The 21,395-nt window shown below is 41.4% G+C and overlaps 1 protein-coding gene across 4 annotated transcripts in view; it reads right to left on the bottom strand.

The window, feature by feature from the left end:
* Nucleotides 1-21,395, bottom strand: part of LOC109916540 (guanine nucleotide-binding protein G(o) subunit alpha) — a 218,083-nt gene that overhangs the window by 142,426 nt on the left and 54,262 nt on the right. For all 4 annotated transcript variants that reach the window (XM_048605785.1, XM_048605786.1, XM_048605787.1 and 1 more), the window contains exon 3: nucleotides 2,542-2,683. In XM_048605785.1, coding sequence (XP_048461742.1) covers nucleotides 2,542-2,683 — 142 coding nt within the window. The remainder of the gene's footprint in view (nucleotides 1-2,541; nucleotides 2,684-21,395) is intronic.

The following is a 21,395-nucleotide window of genomic DNA, read 5'->3' as shown; positions in this document are numbered from 1 at the left end:
AGAAGGGTCACTGGACCTGAAACATTAACTCTGCTTTCTCTCCACAGATGCTGCCAGACCTGCTGAGTTTCTCCAGCAATTTCTGCTTTTGTTTCAGATTTCCAGCATCCATACTTCTTTAGAAACAGGAGGCGGTCATTTGGCCCTTTGAGCCTGCTCCGCCATTTATCATGATCATGGCCGATCGTCCAATTCAATAGCCTAATCCTGCTTTCTCACCATAACCTTTGATCCCATTCGCGCCAAGTGCTATATCTAGCTGCCTCTTGAATACATTCAATGTTTTGGTATCAACTCCTTCCTGTGGTAATGAATTCCACAGGCTCACCACCCTTCTGGTGAAGAAATGTCTCCTCATCTCCGTCCTAAATAAGTCGACCCCGAATCCTCAGACGGTGACCCTTGATTCTGGACTCATCCACCATCAGGAACATCCTCCCCGCATCTACCCTGTCTCGTCCTGTTAGAATTTTATAAGTCTGTATGAGATCCCTCCTTATTCATGTGAACTCCAATGAAAACAATCCCAACCTCGTCAATCTCTCCTCATACATCAGCCCTGCCATCCCTGGAATCAGCCTGGTAAACCTTCACTGTACTCCCTCGAGAGCAAGAGCATCCTTCCTCAGAAAAGGAGACCAAAACTGCACACAATATTCTAGATGTGACCTCACCAAGGGCCTGTGTAACTGCAACAACATACCCCTGCTCCTGTACTCAAAACCTCTCGTAACGAAGGCCAACATACCATTTGCCTTCTTTACCACCTGCTGCACCTGCATGCTTACCTTCAGCGACTGGTGCACAAGGACACCCAGGTCCCACTGCACACTCCCCTCTCCCAATTTACAGCCATTCTGGTAGCAATCTGCCTTCTTGTTTTTGGTTCCAAAGTGAATAATCTCATATTTATCCAAATTGCACTGCCATCTGCCTTTGATCTGCCCACTCACCCAACCTGTCCAGATCATGCTCAAGGATCTCTGCATCCTCGTCACAATTTACCCTCCTATATAACTTAGTATCATCTGAAAACTTTGAGATGTTACATTTTGCTCCTTCATCCAAATCACGAATATATATTGTAAATAGCTGGGGTCCCAGCACCGATCCCTGTGGCACCCCTCTAGTTACTGCCTGCCAATTTGAAAAGGACCCATTAATTCCTACTTTTTGTTTCCTCTCTGCCAACCAGTTTCCTATCCATCTAAATACACTTCCCCCATCCCATGTGCTTTATTCTTGCACAATAATCTCTTGTGGGACTTTGTCAAATGCTTTCTGAAAGTCCAAATATACCACATCGACTGGCTTCCCCTTGTCTACTCGACTAGTAACATCTTCATAGAATTCCAACAGATTTGTTTTATTTTATATTCAAGTAAAATTGTGTTGGACAGGAACTGCACTCAAACATAAAAGCCAATACTTGTATGCAAAACTAAATAATTCCAACCAGTCTACAAATATACTTCCTTGAAGGATAAGGTTCAATCATGCCATAAGAAATGACAATGCATCTTGAACAGTTCACTATATCGTTTTAACCTAAAATTTCTGCGCAGATTGAATTCTTCTGTTATGGATTGTTAGATTTTAGAATTTTAAACATTTCCAGACATAGCTCATATGTGGACATCAGGCAATTCAAAACTAAAATCTCAAGATGATTCATACGCTGAGATTGAACACTCCCCCTACTTCCCAATTAGAATTCTACCTCAAAACTAATTACATCGCTATGTAGGCTTTGAAACTCTCAACCTTGCTGGAACTGTCCCTACACCAGGATTAATATTACTGATGGTTGGCACACAATCAACTAACTATTAGCAATTTCTCGTAAGTAAATGCAGCATGTTGACCAGATGGACTGGTTCACAAAATGATTAGGAACAGAATCTGGGCTAAATTCCTGTCCAGCAGAGACAGAAACTTAGCCTGGGCATTAACCGTGCAACTTAGTAAACCCATTTTCGTTAAAGTGAATGGATCACCAATATCTTAGTTCTCCATGAAACAAACATAACTTTGTTGAAATGTAACACATGCGAAACGGTTAGGTCAGCGTAAGCACTTCTCCAGTTGATTCGTCAATTCGCTTTATTGATGGTCATTGTAAGAAGATGTTAGTTAGGGCAGGTAGAAAGTTGCATCATGTCCATTTCATTTTAAATTCTAAACCTAACCAACCACAATGGGGTGGTTCAGCAGAAACAGTAAACATTCAACAGGGACATGCCCAATCAATCTACACTCAAAATTTGTTTTGTTTTTGAGATTCCCCGAACACCACAGAATCTTTTATTGCAGGCTGTTTCTTTGAAAAGTAGATTCCAATACCCAAATGCTGTCTTGAACAAGAACCTCGTAAATTTCAATAATTCCCATTTATATGTGCCAACATCTACCATACACAACCCCAGTTTTACAGTTTAATGCTAATGTTGCCCTGGTTTGATCTGGTTCATTTATACAGATTTTCTTGCCACAGCAGGTTGCTTCATCCACACATTGTTTTATGTATTTTTGATACCTTACCTTCCGCTCCTTGTCACCATACTCAATGCCCAAGGTATCCATAGCACGGACAATGGCTGCCAGGGACTGAATGGTGTTGCTGTACACCACAGGCTTGTACTGCTTCACATCGTCACCAGAAAATCCATCCTCATGAATAATCCTGGGAAAGTACAACAGAGTGTTAAGAGGAAGTGACTAACATAGTCCAAAATCCAGGTTGCTAGTCCTGTACTACAACTACTCTAATGTTGCCAACATGAACACACTCATAATTCCAACAATTACTAAAAGCATATACAAGTAATCTTTCTTTATTCTGAAAATGCCTTTCAATTTAGTTTCCTCAATGCACCATATAGATCCTGGATCATTTTCAAGCAGCTTCTATCTGACCTTCTGAAGCCTTTTTGAGAGATTTGTGCTTTTGCCTGATCTTGTCTATTTTTATTCTCACTAATTTACTATGTAGTTCCAGACTTCCAATAATAAGCTTCCTCTAGATTAGTGCTGTCCACTAACCACATGTGGCTAAATGGGAATTCAGATGTGGAAAACTGTATTTGATTACCAAATTAGAAAATGGGTAATAGACACCATTTTTGGGCACATGATAACGATATTCATTTTCACAAAGTGCACATGTAAATGTTAACCTTTGGTAAAGTGGCAAGACAAAAAGAGTAGCATCCAAGTGCTTTTTCATTGTTAGAAGAGTGCTTCATTTCCTTAGTTACCGACTGGAGGTGGATGTTCGTTAATTAAACATACACACACGAAGTATATTTGCCTGCATTGTGTGTATGTAAAAGGTTTCTCCTAACATAGGTATCTTTGTCTAAAACAGTCTCACTGTGTCCACATTGGCAACTAGTCAGCAATTTCTATTGGACTGTACAACTCTGAACAGTAATTATTTCCTTTCCTGTTTTATTCCTTGGATCTCCCTCTCTGTCTGTAATCTTCAAATTTTCCATCATCTCAGACTCGATAGTAAATATTGGAAGATTGTTCCTCTGGTGCCCTGTTTGATACAGAAGATTTTGAGGCAGCCTGGTTTCATCTGTTCCTTTTGAAAGGTTTTCACTATCCTTCCATTTGAACTTAGGGCTGATAAAATCTTCCTGATTCCTTGCTCTCCTTTCTCCATGTATGTTCCAATAAATCAAAATCAATTCCTTCTGACTGCCTTCATGTCAACCAAGTTTTCCTAATTTGCTGCTCTTATCAGCATAGGTTTACAGCTGTAATGACTCAAAACTTCCCTCAATCAAAGGATGAACTTATTCTTCAAGTAAACATTCAATCCTTCTTTATCAACAATGCTGTACATACGCCTTTACTGTCCATTCTAAACATTTTGCGTTGGTTTTTTTATTCCCTTTCACATACATTGCTGGGTATAATTACACTGTATGTCACACATTATCCACAGAGTTATACATATTAAAGCACTGACTTTCAAGGCAGTGTCTGATGCTAACCTGGTCCCCATGAGCTGCAGAAACTGATAATGTTGAATCTCCAATGCTCTTTTATATTGGAGCAAAAACACTTGGTTCTGTCAACATTGCAACGATGCTACAATAACTCATTCGTTGAATTTTATCTGCCGTTTTCTTAATATCACAGCTCTGTCAGAAATGTGCCACTTTTAACTCTTCCCACAGGCACAACAGCTCAATCGATCACATTCTCCCCTCCAGGTTTGAATGTGATAAGTTCAAACCCCACTCCAGAGACCTGAGCCTATTATTTAGACTGGCATGTTGGTGCAGAATTGAAGGAGGGCAGCAGTGTTACAAGTGCTGTTCTTTAAATAAGATGTCAAACCTGGGCTCACTACACTTGTTATAAGACCATAAGACAATGAAGCAGAAGGAGGCCATTCAGCCCATCAGGTCTGCTCTGCCATTCAATGTGATCATGGCTGACCTGATAATCCTCAACTCCACATTCCTGCCTTTTCTCCATAACCTTTGATTCCCTTGCTAATTAAAAAGCTATCTAACCCTATCTCGGTCTTGAATATACTTAATGATCCAGTTGCTACAGCCTCCTGCAATAGAGAATTTCAGATCCTCATGAGAAATTCCTCCTCTTCACTGTATTAAATGTGTGACTCCTTACTCTGAGATCATGCCCTCCGGTCCTAGACTCTCCCTCAAGGGGAAACAATCGCTCCAGATCCAGCCAGTAAATGTCCTAAGAACAATAAAATCACCTAAACCCCAACCTACTCAATCTCTCCTCAAAGGCAGTCCCTCTATACCTAGGATCAACCAAGTGAACCTTCTCTGGACTCCCTCCAATGCCAGTACATCTCTCCAGAATTGTTCACTATTATAGATGTATAATGAATGATGTGGATATTCAAGCTCCCATGGTTGTTTTTCAACAAGGAACAGGTGGTCCTCGTGATCTCTTTGCTAAATTCTTCTCTCAGTCAATGCCCAAAAAAGTTTCGCTGTTTATTCACATTGTTGTTGGGCACAAAATATTCAAGATGTCCACTTCCATAAGTACAAGGCAATTGAAATGGGATTTTTCTGAGAAATATTCTAAGATAAACATACATTCTTCCTTTCCTGTAAATATTGTTTCCTCTCTGTTTCTAATTAAATATTTCTCAGTATTGGTTTTATACAAATTCAGTTTCAGTTTCCCAGTCCTCTCTTTATTTGGATCTCACCTTCCTTATCTAACAGTTAATGCCTTTGTCAATATTAATAGTTCAAACTTACTCTTTCTTTACAACAACTGAAATCTAAACCAAATATCTTACCGAACTGCAAATTTGTCAACACTGCAAGTGGACCAAGTAGTAGTCGGTTTAAATGGTTTTAGATCGAGCAAGGGTTTTACATCATTTCTGTGTTTTTATAATTTATCCTAACACCTGCTTCTTTCAATCTCCCTTCAACATATTTACCTGGGATCTTACATTAGCAAGATCAAAATATACAAAGTCACACAATTTAACTCAAACTCCTCTATTCTAATTAGATATCAACACAGAACCTCCATAACAAATTACCAACCTTGATTAGCCTCTGAGGAAGCTTTTTGCACGATCGATGCACTGTATATCACAGTTCACTTCATTCCATCCCATTGTATGTCCTCATTTCTCATAATAATCACCATATTGCTTCATTCAAATACTTCCAAAATCTGGTCTTTTTTCTTCATTAGACATTTCAAATCAGAACTCTTGCTCCCCCTCAGTACTGCTTAACTAGAGCCATGATCCTCAACAAGGCTACAGCCACCACTCTCCGTACATGAATAACCCGGAATACAGCTATCATTCTCCTCACATAAACAACAGGATAATCTCAAGGCAACTGAAAGCAGACAAATCTGCAGGAGCCGATGGCCCACGATCAAAGATTTGAACAGAGAAAGCTGCAGAGATAGTGGATGCACTGGCTTAGATTTTCCAAAATTCCCTAGATTCTTGAATAGCCCCAGCAGATTGCAAGTTAGCAGTTGTAACACCACTATTCAAAGAAAGGAGGGACGGAGAAGAGAGGGAACTACAGGCTGGTTAACCTGGCACCAGGCATCAGCAGAGAGCTAGAATCTACCACTAAAGAAGTCTTAATAATGCACTTGGAAAAACATAATTATAACAAATCAACATGGTTTTACAAAAGGGACAAATGTATTCAAGGTTTTGAGGATGTACACGTACAATTGGGAAAGCTATTGCGACTATTGCAAGGGGATTGGGTAGGGCTTTGGTGAAACCAGACCTGGAGTACTCTGTGCAGTACCGATCTCCATATTTGAGGAAGGATATACTTCTAGTGGAGACACTACAGTAAAGAGTCACTAGACAGGTCTCTGGGATAAGGTGGGTGTTCTACCAGGAGAGGCTGAGGACAATGGGCCCATCCTCCTTGATTTTAGGAGGAGGAGGAGGAGAGATGATCACACTGAAACAGACATGTTTCTGAATGGTTGGGGGTTAACAGGGTAGACACTGAGATATTGTTTTAGATTCCCCAGCCAGGTGAAACAAGGGGGCATAATTTCAGGATAAGTAACGGATCATTTAAGACTGAGATGAAGAGAAATTTCTTCACTCAAAGGGTTGTGATCGAAATAACTCCACAGAGGCCGGTATCCCATCACCAAGTCACCCTTTATTTGCACGTGAAGAGTCCTTGACACTGATCCAGCTCCCTCAGAGTTAGCACTGACCCTCCTGTTCTTATATTCTATGGGGTCCACCAGGCTGACCTCACTACAATCACTGCAGTGACTCCTTGTAATTTTCAGCTGCAAAGGGATGTGGATGCTCTAACATTGAACATATTTAAGACTGAGTTAGCAGATTTTTGGTCTCTTCACAAATCAAGGGACATGGGGAGCAGGCAGGAAAATGAGATGAAATCCAAAATTAGCCGTGATCATATTGAACAACGGAGCAATTTTGACCGATTGTATGGTTGCCTCCTGCTCTTATTTCTGATGTATCTTCAAACTCCGGCTCACTATAACTGTACACTAGTCATCTAGTGTTATCCCTTTTATTTTGTACACAGGTTTCATTTAATAGCCGGTGATATTTCATGAAAACGATTACAAATAATCTGCATAATGACATTCTAAATTGTATAAAGGTATGGGTAATACTGATCCAGCAAAGACAGCATGGGATTCAAAGAGTCTGAGTACTCCTGCTTAATGTTTATGGACAAATGTTCTATCCTTCTTAACTTTGGCTTTGAATGAGTTAGTGTACACAGTGCATGTTGAGGCCAGGATTTTCTCTCATTTATTTTAGCAGCTGGGAAAACCAAAGCAGAACATTCCCATCCTGGTGTTCAACAACATAAGTTTATCATTCATCTCTGTCCTTGTCACATTGTGATTCATCCCAATGATGAAGGCAACTTTTCTCAAAAATTTCTTTTGAAATGTACTTTTTCTTCTTCCACTTTATTTTAATCAACACTTGCTGCTCTATAGCCAACAGTTAATTCTTCCTTCAAGCCTCTAACTGTGGATCACATAATCACACCTGTTTCCTTTTACAGGTTTTAAAGCTACAAGCTTGTATTCAACTACCCTCTACATCATCATTTGTTATTCATTTTTTTAGCTACATTTTCACAGAGGGTGGTTTATATGTGGAATGAAGTGCCAGATGAGGTGGTAGATCCAGATTCAGTTACAACACTTAAAAGACATTTGGACAGGTACACGAATAGAAAAGGTTTAGCGGGATTGGGGCCAAATGCAGGCAAATGGGACTAGTTCAGTTTGGGAAACCTGGTCGGTATGGAAGAGTTGGGCCGAACGGTCTGTTTCTGTGCCGTATGACTCTATAAGTTATTATTCAATACAGATCTTGGCCACTCAAGTAGCTTTGTAAATTTTAAAAAATCCTCTTCTGGAGGATGAAGCTGATATTGGACTTTTATTTCTGGTGAGCTAATGAATAGAATTCTCCAAGGGCCTTCCCATAACCTGCTGTTCCTCATGTAGCAAGGATGCAGCGTACTTTTCATTAGACCAAAGTTTTGAGCTGATGCCAATTGGCTCCTGCAATGGGAAGTGGTATTCTGCAGTTCAAAATGTGACCTGCTAAGTTTGAGCTCAGATGGGAGATTGGGTCTCTTGATTATTGGATGGGATGCCAGTTGGAGGCAACAGCTTCATGCTTGAGACTGTTCCAACTGGTCACCCAGCCAAAGCTTGTGCTTGGTATTCCTTTCAAGATATAACTAAAAGGCCACTTGAATGAAGACCAAGTAGCACTCAAACATACCAAATGATGCTTTGTTGAGTGCTTAGTGCTGCATCATTCCCCTTTCCTGCTTTGCTATCACTCCTTTCACCCAGTCTTTCTGCCCATTTAAAGAAATATTGCTGCCTAAAAGGATCATTGTTTCAGGAAGAAACAGGTCTGATCGGATGCTATAAAAGGACATTCAAAACGTAAAGAATTAAAACAAAATGCAGTCATAAGCTTGGCAGACGTTTTCAGTTCTCAAAACTTGGAACAGGATTTCAAATCCTGAATATCAAACTTTAATTTGTGGCTCATGTTTGTCTCGGAAGGTGATAGTTCATGCTGTCTATTCCAATAAAGACCCAGTAATATAAAAGTTAATCTATCAAATAATGCAAAGCACACCTTTTAAACTCTAATTACATAAACAGTGGATATGATAAAGGGTCCAATTGAAAGTTCATAAAGTACATTGCGTCGGACACATTCCAAAGTGGTTCCGAGGCATTTTTCTAAAGAACAATCCCAGCCTCAAGGTCAATAATAAATCCTGGTTATTCAAATCAGTCAGGGTCTGGTCCACCCCTGAGAAAAGTGTCAGAAGTCACATGACACCAGGTTATAGTCCAGCAGGTTTATTTGAAATCTTAAAGCTTTCGGAGCCCTGATCCTTCGTCAGGTGAAAGCTTGTGATTTCAAATAAACCTGCTGGACTATAACCTGGTGTCATGTGACTTCTGACTTTGTCCACCCCAACCCAACACTGGCACCTCCACATCATGAAGAAAGTGTGGCTTAACACTGAGAAAATAACCAATGGCTCATAATGGTCAGGCACTTAATCACTCACTCTTGCAGGCAGCATCAAACATTTTTAAACAATATCAGATAGTTACAGGGGTATTAAGCCATTGTAGAAAACGATACATCAGGTACAAGTTCCAATGATTCTCAATTGTTCATTTGGTTCATGTCTTGCTCGGGTTCACTGGTTCAGGGGAGTGGAGTAACTTACTCCGAGCTGGGAAGCGTGGTGCTCCTGTTGGCTGCATGGTCCACATGGCTTAGATAGTAACAATGTCACCTTAGTGTAGCAGGACTGTGAGGTCAAGCCCATTCCCAGACCTCAGCACAAAAATGACGCCAACACTCGATGAGTGACTGACCAGGTCCTACTTCGTTCTGTAACAACGAATGAAATGCTAAACAGAGGATCTCTCAGTCTATTCGGAGGTATGTCAACATTCCATAGTTCTCAATCAAAGGACAGCAGCAAGTCCATTCAGTTCACTGTCCCCTTACACAACACCATTAAAGAGAGATTGGCTACATATCTTCATACCATTTCCATGATCTTGCTATGCAGAAAAACAACTGCTGTGTTTGCTGATAAAACAACACTCTGGACTCAATCTGTCCAGCAAGCACTTTGTGAATTATTTTGGAAATGCGGTAATATGTCAATTTTGTTTGAAAAGGCATTGCACTTTGCTCCAACATAGGCTGTCACCTTGAAAGATTTACGCCTTAATCAGTTAAGTACAGAGATACTTCAGAAGTTAACACTGCCTTGATCAGAAGCCTGGGAGGTAACTTCACCTTCCCAGAATTTCGCGGAGCAAGTGGAGGAGGAAGAGAGATCAGCAGGAGGTGGGTGTGGGGTGAACAATGGCATTGGAAGAGCCGTGGGGACAGGGAAAGAAGATAAGCCGGTGTTCTGTTTTTATGACAGTGTGGCTCTCAGGTTGAAAATCGAGTTGTCACTGTCTGAAATACCGATACCATCAACCAAAAAAAAGGTAGACTTTCATTTACATAGTGTCTTTCACAACTTCAGGCCTTTCAAAGTGCTTCAGAGATAATTAAGGATCACTGAAGTGTGATGTAGAAAGAACAGTAGTCAGGTTACACAGCATACTCCCACAAACAGTAATGTACTTCCAAGGTCATAGCTAACATCTTGTTCACAAAAAAAATGGCAACAGGTCTCAGGTATTATTTATCTTTATATACATTCTCATCATCCAAGTTAAGGCCAAACAAAATGTCTTTTGTTGAGCTGGTACAATATGAATATGTGCTTCTTATGGAAGTACTCCCACAATTATCAATCCAACTAGTCTAAGAACTGACTTCACAAAACACATGACGAACAAGGTCACAATCTCTAATTCAATAAGCTGTTTGGTAACAGATATAGATCTGGTCCATCAAGTGGATCACATAAAGGGCTTCACACAATTAGTTTTCATGTGTACAGTCAAACTCCAAGTCAGTCAGAAGATTGTTATCCTTACCCTCCCATTCAAACAGCAGGCCAGACACAGCTGGATTATATCATCGCTTATCACTCAACATCAACAAAATAAAACAAATCCCTGCCCCATGGCTCCAAAGCAGTTTGGTACAGGAGAACATCTGAAATAAAAAAGCTTTCCAAATTATTGCCTTTGGGAGAGCAATTCTTTTTCTTTTATTCATTAACTGGATGAGGGTGTCGCTGGCTAGGCAGAATTTATTGCCCATCCCTAATTGCCTAGAGGGCAGTTCAGAGTCAACCACATTGCTGCAGGTCTGGAGTCACATGTAGGCCAGACCAGGTAAGGACGGCAGTTTCCAACCCTAAAGGACATTCGTGAACCAGATGGGTTTTTCCTCCGACCATTGACAATGGATTCATGGTCAACGTTAGACTCTTAATTCCAGATATTTTACTGAATTCAAATTTCACCATTTACTGTGGTAGGATTTGAACCTGGGTCCCTGGAATGTTACCTGGATGTAACAGTTCAGCAATAATACCACTAGGCCATCGCCTCCCCAGTTCGAAGCCCACTTGTGATGCTTCCCACTCGAGTGTAGCTTCCAGCCTGGGTGATGCACACAGCTGATGCAGGTCATCTCTTGTTGGCAATAAGTTATACCTACTCTTTCCAGCCAAGATCCGCCCTTGAATTCCACCCAGCGAGGGGGAGAAATTGAGCAACCCGCAGAATCAACCATACGGTAATGAGCCTGGTTTTCAAATTCATGTTCCCTCTGACCTCCAGAATTCCAATAGATTCAGGAATTCCAGAGTGCTTTAGTCAGTGACACAGCCCTCCAAGAGAAAACTCTCGCCTGTGGCAACCCTCAGTTCTGCTCGTGTTATAGACAAAAGATACCATGCATTTGTAATTCTGGCCTGTGGAAGTCTTTTTGCCACAGAAAGTAGTTGAGGTCAAATCATTTAATGTTTAAAGAAGGAGTCAGATATTGTTCTTAGGGCTGACGAGTTCAAAGGTTATGGGGACAATGCAGGAACAGGGAACTGAGCTGGATGATCATATTGAATGGTGGAGCAGGCTCAGAAAGGGCTGAATGGCCTCCTCCTGCACTCTTCGTTTCTCTGTAAGTTAAGCTCCATGCAGTGATATTTGCGAGAAATGTATTTTCTCCCTTTTACAGGCGTAGAAAGCAATTAACTAGACAAACATGAATGTTATGATTCAGAACACTTCTGCAGTCAGTCAAACAATAAATATTCAGAAATGCTCCAAAGTGCAGGAACATAGTGTCAGAAAATGCTTCCATCCTTCACAGTATCACCACAAAGAAAAGATTTAATATTACCTTAGCGTTGTTGCTCCTGTTACTTTGATGCCCTCAATGACAAGAAGGCATTCAATTGACTGCTAAACCTTTGTGCAGTTTGTCAATTTTCTATTACTCACCCAGTCCACAATGCGCATTCTTGTGAATTTTAACACAGTACATGCGGGAATGAACAGACAGATCTGAATCAGAAAGTGCAGTTACTGTAAAACTGGAGGAAATTAAATGCACAGATAATCTTACACTAGGAAGATTCTACTGTTTACAGTAGAGTACACGCACCAGTTGGGTTGAATAACGTTTAACCATGTTGTAATTTCTGTGCTAACAGTAACTTCGACATCCTCTATTTACATTTAAAAGCTGGAAAGTATTGCTAGCTATGCTGTGGTACAAATGTCCACCATATTTGCACCTCGACTGCTTAGTCACAAGCATTCTCTTCCCTTGGAGTGAAAGTGTCATGGGTACAGAAAAGCATTGCTTCAAAAAACTGAGCAGTAGCATGGTACTGAGTGAGCACTGTCCATTCTCATGTGAAGCCTCTCTCTCAATATCATTAAAAGAACAAGGAAGTTTGCCCTTGGTGTTATTAGAATAGGTCATTGATCATATGGTTACTGGTACCTGCGCCAAAACCGGTTATTGTGTTTTCTACATTAGAGCAGAGGCAGAACCTCAAAAATACTTCAATAACATCCAGCATATTGAGATTTCCTGAATGTCGCTATCTAAATCCTAGCTCTTTTATTTGCACTTTTCCCCCTTTTATTGCAGATATGAGTTACTTACAAGGAAGAATCACTCAAATTTGAAGCTCACATCTTCAGCACACCATGCATCGAGACAGAATTGGTTGAGAACTCACCAACCCACCCAACCTGCACAGTATAGACCTTCAACCAGTCTTATGCATCATCTGACTAACTAAACATTCATGTCACACTAGGGGCAGACATCCCACCAAAAATCCTCAGACAGTAGCTTCCTAACCCACAACCACTTCCATCCAGAAGGACAAGGGCAGCAGATACATGTGAACACTACCAACTGCAAGTTCCCCTCCAAGCCACTCACCATCGTGACTTAGAAATACATCACTATTCCTTCATTGTTGCTGGGTCAAAATCTTTGAATTTCCTCCCTAATGGTATTGTGGGTCAACCAACAGCACATGGAGTGCAGTGGTTCAAGAAGGCAGCTCAATATCACCTTCTCGAGGGCAACTAGGGATGTGTAGTAAAGGCTGACCACCCAGCAACACCCATATCCCACGATCAAATTTTAAAAAACCTTCAAAAAGCAAAAATCTAACCATCTCCCCTGACAGTCAATGGAAATTACCATCGCGGAATTCCCCACTAACACCAAGATAGGGTTACTGTCAAGCCAGAAACTGAACTGGACTAGCCAGATAAATACTGTTGCTACAAGAGTTGATCATATAAAGTGAATAACTCACCTCCTGACTCCCCAAAGGCTGCCCAGCATCTACAGAGTGCATGTCAAGAGTGTATGAAATCCTCCCCATTTGCCTGGATGAGTGTAAAAACACTCAAGGAGGTCAACACCATCCAGGATAAAGCATCCCACTTGATAATATCCTATCCACTGCCGCTGCACAGTGTGATGGTGTACACTGTACACAGGATTCATTACAGCAACTTGTAAAGCTTCCTCTAATACCTAGAAGGACACATGCAGCACCCACACTGCCAGCCCAAAACAGCCTATAACCCCAACCCTTGCAAACCACACACCATCCGGACTCAGAATTATATTGCAGTTCCTTTGAGTTGCTTGGTCAAAATCCTGAAACTCTCCAACATTGCTGTATGTCCATGCATCAAGGACTGCAGCTATCGAAGGAGGCAGCTCATCACTACCTTCTCTGCAACAAATGCTGGATGAGCCAGAAACTTGCACATCCTAGGAAAAATTATTTTAAAAAACTAAAACTTCCACACACTCCTCCCTGAACAAGCATCTGTTGTTGGCATCTGCCAGAATAAAGTTAGATCATAATCAAACATTGACCAGCTTACGAGTATACAAGTCAAACTGAGGTGACAAACAATGACTACCTTGTACTTCTATAGCTCATTTGCAGGATAGTTTCTAACCTTCACCCACCTTTGGAAAGTATGCCAGTTTACACAAATTCTACCATGCAATTTGTTTCTTGTTCAGCACAACCTGATTCAAACATCCAAATCTCAACAGATGGTTTGAAAAAAAGATGGTAAAACTATTAACAGCATGGAAATAAGATAGAGGAATAACAAGGCTCATAAACAGAACAAGGAAAAGGAGCAGCAGTAAGAACAGTGGAAAGGTAAGTTGACTGAAGAGATGGAAATGCTCCGACCCGCAGTCCTAGATGGATGGTCTGAGATCAGAGTGGAGTCCAAGAAGACACAAAAATATTTTCATAATCTTGTAATTCACTAGAAGATAAAGGCAGCTGTAAAGCATAGACAATCAAGAAGAACTGGGTCTGGTAGCAATCAACCTGACAAGAACTGGGACAGTGCACCAGATGGTCACATCCACTGTAGTCCTAGTTAACATCATCAACTTACTACATCTTTAATGAAGACAGCTTTTGTAACTGTACTAAAGAACAATTATCATTGTGTTTAATTTCCCACACTTTTCGCATAATGTACCTAATTTGTTTTACCTTAACAGAACTGTATAAAGCAATCCCTAGGCTAACTCAGCAGATTATATATTGGTTTACTTGCCATTAAGTTAATGCTTCACGACAAATGTGTAGACAGATCATTTTGCAGTTTAACTTAAGCTTTCACTTATTATCAGGTGTTTATGGAAGACAGCCCTTGCAGGTTCAGTGGAACAAAATGGTAAATCCTTTACATAAAGCAAGGTTTACAGTTGTTCCCCAGACTGTGGCTATCCAATGCTCAGTTTTCGATTGGTAAACTTGGATTATGGCTATTTACTGTTTAACTCATTGCAGCGCTGATCATCATTCCATGAAGGTGCAGCAGTTATGTGCTCCATAAAACAATTCTATTTTATTCTGGACAATGAACTGCAGTCGCAAAGGAACAAAAAAAGCCATTCAAATGGAATTCTGAAGAAGGGTCACTGCTTTCTGCTTTCTCTCCACAGATGCTGTCAGACCTGCTGAGTTTTTCCAGCAATTTCTGTTTATGCTACACAGCTCTACAAACCTGTGACAAAGCTCTGTTAAATCTGATAGCTCCCTGTATGGTGGTAACTATGTAGCTTGGTCTTGTGGATTGATTGTGGCAAAGGGTTGGAGTGTTAGACACTCGGGTAACAACCAACAGAAAATAAAAATCCCTGCCAGAAACAAAGTGAATGTGAAATCAGGGTAATGGCCAGCCTGCAATCAGGTTAAGTTCTTCTCACTTGTACTGCAATCTATTTTAGCTCTTTAGCTTTGGGAACTATCTAAATCTCAGCATTGTTTGTCACCTCAGTTTGACTTGTATACTCGTAAGCTGGTCAATGTTTGATTATGATCTAACTTTATTCTGACAGACGCCAACAACAGATGCTTGTTCAGGGAGGAGTGTGTGGAAGTTTTAGTTTTTTAAAATAATTTTTCCTGGGATGTGCAAGTTTCTGGTTCATCCAGCATTTGTTGCATATACATTACTGCCCTTGAGAGGGTAGTGATGAGCTGCCTCCTTCGATAGCTACAGTCCTTGATTTCAATGTGCATTCTGAATGTAAGCATTAAATTCAGACTGGAATTTTATTCCTAATGCAATTTGGAACAACTTGTTGACACAGCACCAGATTTTCTGCAGAATGGCTTTGTCTGTATATCAGTGCAGGATTTGGCAACTACATGTGGCTCCAGACTTGTGACCATCGATATGATAGTTATTTTTCTGCACTCGCATCAAGTGTACATTTCCTTGGGTGGACTTTCAGTGAATAACTGGTGGTGGGGATTGAGCTGGGAGAAGGGGTCTGCTTTATTCAAACTGATTCTTTGCTACTGGCAATTAGATTCTTAATCCCAGAAGAAGCTGTTGAGAACCTGAACCACGAGACCTTGGCAACAGGTCATAGCCAACTCCTGCAGACAGACATTCAGGAGGCCCTTGACTCCTGCACTCAGCTTGAATGTGGAGAAGGCAATTCTGTGGGAGTTTCACAGTATGGAATCAGGAAGCATGCCTCATCCTCATCATCTCACAAAAGCAAAGTAGCAAACTTTTAACAAACAGCCTGAGGGTTTTAGTGGATAATGTCCTGACTTCTGGGCTGAAGGGTCTCCATTCAGGTCCATCTCAAGATGTGATGGCCACAGAGGTATCCATGCAATATATCCAAGAAGGTTGATAGAAACATTTTTACAATGAACAGCCTTTTCCTGATCCTCATTCTACTTCATTTGGCCTAAGGATGTTAGTCAACCCTAATGTGCCAATTTCAAGAAGGACTTTGCTGTTTTCAGACAGGTGCATTCACTTTTACAGTCATAACAACAGGTTCAAAGTGAAGACAGTTGGGTCCAGTGAGTACATCCCTCGGTGTAACACTAACTCCCACTGGGCTGGTAGGATTTAAATGAGCCTCAGATCGCAGTTGAAGGTGCAGCCAGGTTTATGTCTGATCTCACAGCTGCCATGTGTGGGCACCAGCTGACAAGAAGAATTTTGTGATCTTATGGTCAGATAGAAAGCCAGCCATTGCCAGCTGCGGATGTTTCCAAGTCAAGCAGCAAAAAGGGATCACGTAAATCACCAAGCATGATGCTCCTCAGGACCTAACAGGTCAAATCCACCCATCTCGGCCAACGGACATCCAACATTATCTTTGTGATCAAATGTGATGTGCATGTTTGCAGCATTTCAAAGAAACTGTGTTCTGGATCTGGGTTCCGCTGGACAACACCATCCTTACACGCAGAACGGTTCATGATGGCAGCAGAATTGCTCAGGCTGCCTGCAGTGGGAGCATGCAGTGCTGCAGTCTGTGCTCACACTGGAGCTGATTAATGGCACTGTTGTCATCTGCTCAAACACTAATCCATTTGAGCCCCACAACGTTTAAACAGACTCTCAGTAACTGCAACATTTGCACAGGCCTTGCAGGATGTTGTCACCTTACACTTCACAAGGTACTTCCCTGATAATGACAACTCCACTCGAAGTTGTGGGCAATCATTTGGTTCACTGGGAATGCACTGCAACCACTTTCTTCTAAAACACATTCCAAATCGAGTGACTTGAGCAAGAACTTCAGGCTGATACTGAAGTAATGCTGCCTGTCGGATAAGAAAGAAAGGCTTTCCTTGTCTTTGCAAGACCCCCATAAAACTATTGTGAAGAAGAGCAGAGAGTTCTTCCCACTGCCCCAGCCAACATTCATCCCTCAGCTAATAAAACCAAAGCAGGTGATCTGATCATTACTCTCGGTGGTTTGTGGAACCTTGCTACGTCCACAAAGTCTTTCAATTTGTGCAAAGACTGCCTCAGTGATCCTGGCCAAATCTGGCAACAATTGCAGCAGCAAACATTTGGATGGTGAGACCTGACCTGCTGCACCTCGACTGTAACATTCCTCTAATAATTCGAGTCTAATTGGCTCCTTGTGACTCACTGTGTGCTCCAAGGATATTCCCCCTCATCAGGATTAAATCCTGTTGCTTCTTGAAGCTGCCTTGTGGATAGAGGCAGCTACGAGGTGCCAACCCTCCTGCATTGTCCTAGAGTCTCCTGGAATTGCCAGTTATTCCCCTAGCTGCTGTCAAAATGAACAGAGAATGGTACAGATAATAATCATGTTGTCAGCTTTGCATCACTTTCATACATCTCTGAAGACTTTACAGTCTGACCAATGACTGAAAAATCAAGGTTACACGCATGCTTGCTTCTCTTGACCATTATAACAGCACAGGGATGTTGCAAATAAAGGAACTGAATACTTCAATCCTTCATTCCGTTGCATCCTGGTGTTGAGTTTATCTAAATCTGTTCAATTTTGACAATGCTGGTGACAACAGACACCCCTGAAGCTGCAGTAAAGGCAGACTGCTCATCCAACACTTGGAACATGTCACATACTGATCATCCTTTATTCCTGGCAGCATCAAACACTTCACTGAAGCCTTCAGTGGGTGACCTCATTTTGATCTTTCGACACTTCTGCTCTCTTAAGAATTGCTGCTCTCTCCTCTCGAGCCATTGCTGCAGTGTTACTACTCCCTCGCCTACATTGGCATATCTCCCCTTGATGCTACAAGACCTGTCTATATTGAATTAACGAGATCCAAGTCGATTAGTGCAGAGGTTGGAAAGAGGAAGACAGCTGGTTGCTAGGGGCCAGCAACAGTCGTATTCTAAAGCAGGCAACCTCCCAGCATCTTTTCCAGCAAAGCCTTATCTGCAAAGTGTCAGTTGCATGGGTGCAGCCCACTACTGCATGACTGCAGTATGTCGAGCAGGACAGCTTGTTACAATCCCTACCCAAAGGATTGTAATGCAATCAGGCGTTTACTCAGGTCTGATTATCAGCTACTCACAGATTACCACTTGCAAAACTGTTTGGAAAACAGTCCATAATTTTGGAGCTGGACATGTAAGTTTAAAAATAATGTTTGCAAACCTTGACATAAATTACGAATGTAATGATTTTAGCCACTGAGAAATAATGACCAAGCACACAGTGATATGCAGGCAGAGGCTCCTAATCAAAATATGCAGTTTCTTACTATCATTTGTAATTATTTTTATGCTATTTAACATATTTATAAACTAATCACTTCACTGGAGAGATATTTTCGAAAAGCCCAAGTAGGTTCTGACTTCAGCACACTCAATGACTTCCTACACTCAAATGACTGAATCTAATCTTCACATGGGCTTCTTCTGGTTACCGTTATTGAACTCATTCCTAGACATCATTAGACAAATTGGATTTATTATCACATGGTTCTGAAGAAGGAGGAGGTGACTTCTCAGGAAATCTACAATCAATCAGTTTGAGAGGTTAAAATCTCAGTTCACTCCTTTGGTTTACAGGCAAAATGTGAGCCTGGATAAACCTCGATTCCATCTGACAAAAACTGACAACAGTAAGACAACAATTCAAGTAAATACATAATGGGTTGAACGGCCTCCTTCTGTACTAACAGTCTGAGAAGTGAGCTCTTACCCAAAATTACCTGGGGTCTGGAATTGTGTGATCAACGAGTTTTCAGCAGAGGTTTGTTCAACTCGAACCTGAGGTTGGATTTGTTCTTCTTGTTGGAGTGCATGGTTTCATTTTACGAACTGCCTAGATTATATGAAATCTATAAACAAGGTAGATCGCAATTTAAACAAAGTTCATCTTCAGGCTCTTGTTCCTTCAGTCTGGAGTACATGCCTGGTACATCCTGGAGATTAGGTCACATCTTGGGAGATGGCCTTCCCTCCTGGATATTAAGTTCAGACTGCTTCTCTTTCCATTTCAAAGTCTTTGAGTTAAGCCACAAGGCTACTGGTCAGTTTGGGTCTCGTACCACTGCTAGGAAGTGCGAATCCCATGCTTGGCTGCATCGTGCCTGCTTTTAACATCTGTTTCATTTGTTGTACTTGGGATAGAGTTATCCCATTGCTGGCTTTCATCCAGATATCTCTATTGCCAGTGCCAGGTGGTGTGGAGCAAGGACAATTGAGGGAGTAATCCTTTCCAATAGGTTTCCACTACTTACCTCAAACAACTGAACATTGATGTGAATACAAGTCTCGTTTAGAATTGCTAGCTATAACTTGCCTACTGCGGGGGGTCTAACATACCATTCTGGAAATTATCAAGCCACCCATTCCTCCTCTCCCCATCAGAGTCAGGCTCATCTGTTTTTGATCAGATTTGTAGGGTTTCTGCATCCTTCCAAATGCTGCTTCTATTGTTCCCACTGCACCCATGACTCCTGGTACTAACGGAGGCTCCAGTTCTCCACTCTGTTATTATTAAAGACATCACATGATCTCATTCTAATTGCAGTCTTTGTCCCAGGGAAAGTGCTCCACAGCATCAATCCCACAGCTGTGCTGACTGGATCTGAACTACGGCAGGAACACTGTGGGACATGTGCGCTAACACGTGGCTCACTCACAATAAAGCAGTGACTTTATCCACTGGCTCATTTGATCAGCTCCTCTACTGACACACAAGATTAATTCATAAGCCTCTCGTAAGCTGCAACAGGAACAAGAGAAAGCTATGTTTCATTTTGTTACCCCTCTCTGCTTTCTGCAGCTTGAAAGAGATATTGTTTGTTTTTGTAACCTAATCCATAAGCTGGCCAGTTCGTAGAATCATAGAATCCCTATAGTACAGATAGAGGCCATTTAGGCCATAGAGACTGCACCGACCTTCCAAAGAGCATCCCACCTGAACCCACCTTGTCTCCATAACCCTGCATTTCCCATGGTTAACCCATCTAGCCTGCACAATCATGGACATTACAGTGCAATTTAGCATAGTCAATCCACCTAACCTGCACATACTTGGACTGTGGGAGGAAACTGGAGCACCCAGTGGAAAACCACACAGAAATGGGGAGGGGAACGTGCAAACTCCACACAGGCAGTCATACAAACTTGAGAGTGCTTACCTTTATCTGATGCCTCTCCACAGGAGTGTAGCCAAGATCTGGCGCTCAGCAATGTGCTGGAATCAAACCTGCATGTCAGTACTGGAGTTTTCAATGACTCCAACGTCTCAAACTTTCCCTTCAACAGAAAGTTGAGAGCGAAAGGCTGCCATCTTCAGCACTCAATACTAAATTTTTGTATTTGTTAGCTAATTTCCTGTGGCATTGCTCACAGAATGCCAGGAGGACGTACCAGTCAGGGACTCCATGCTGTGTAATGCACGAAGTATTGTATTCGTGAAGCTTAAACAGGATATAGTTTAAGGATACAAACTCTTAACCATTGTTAACATTGGGCACATTAGGACAGGTGTCAGCTAAAAAGCTGCTGTTAAGTAAACACAGTGAAATCATGCAATAGTTCAACTGAAAGATAAGACATTCAAATTGTGGTTTAAAAACCTCTGTGGAGTTTCAAGCAATTTTGGTTCATGTGCAGAAATCACAAGAAAATCAAATTTGACTGATCTGCAAAGTTGGAAATTTGAGCCCTTCATTCTCTGTCAATATCCTAAACCTTCAATGATTCAACATTGTAACTGGAGAAGGGAGTCCAATCTCCCAAAGAAATTCAATTATAAGCCAGCTATGGTCAAATTCGCCAATGTTAATTATTGTTATATTGTTGAATAACTACTATAACAAGGAGCAGGAATTCATATGATAAAGAAGGTTGATTAGAAAGATAGATTAAAAGAAGAAAAAAAAATTCCAAGGCCTCACAAGTAAATTTTGTCCCTTTCCTACCTCAAGCTTCCCCCATGACTTCTGATGAACTCTAATGCCCTATTTCCAGGGTAGTTACATTCAGCTCCCACCAGTCAGCTAACATGAATGAAATCCGACCCCACCACCAAAGACATCTTTCCCTCCCCACCTTTATCT

This window comes from Rhincodon typus, chromosome 15 (assembly GCF_021869965.1).
Source record: "Rhincodon typus isolate 14 chromosome 15, sRhiTyp1.1, whole genome shotgun sequence".
In the NCBI taxonomy this organism is placed as follows: domain Eukaryota; kingdom Metazoa; phylum Chordata; class Chondrichthyes; order Orectolobiformes; family Rhincodontidae; genus Rhincodon; species Rhincodon typus.
The sequence above is the reverse complement of the archived record's forward strand: the minus strand, read 5'-3'. Positions and strand labels throughout refer to the sequence as shown.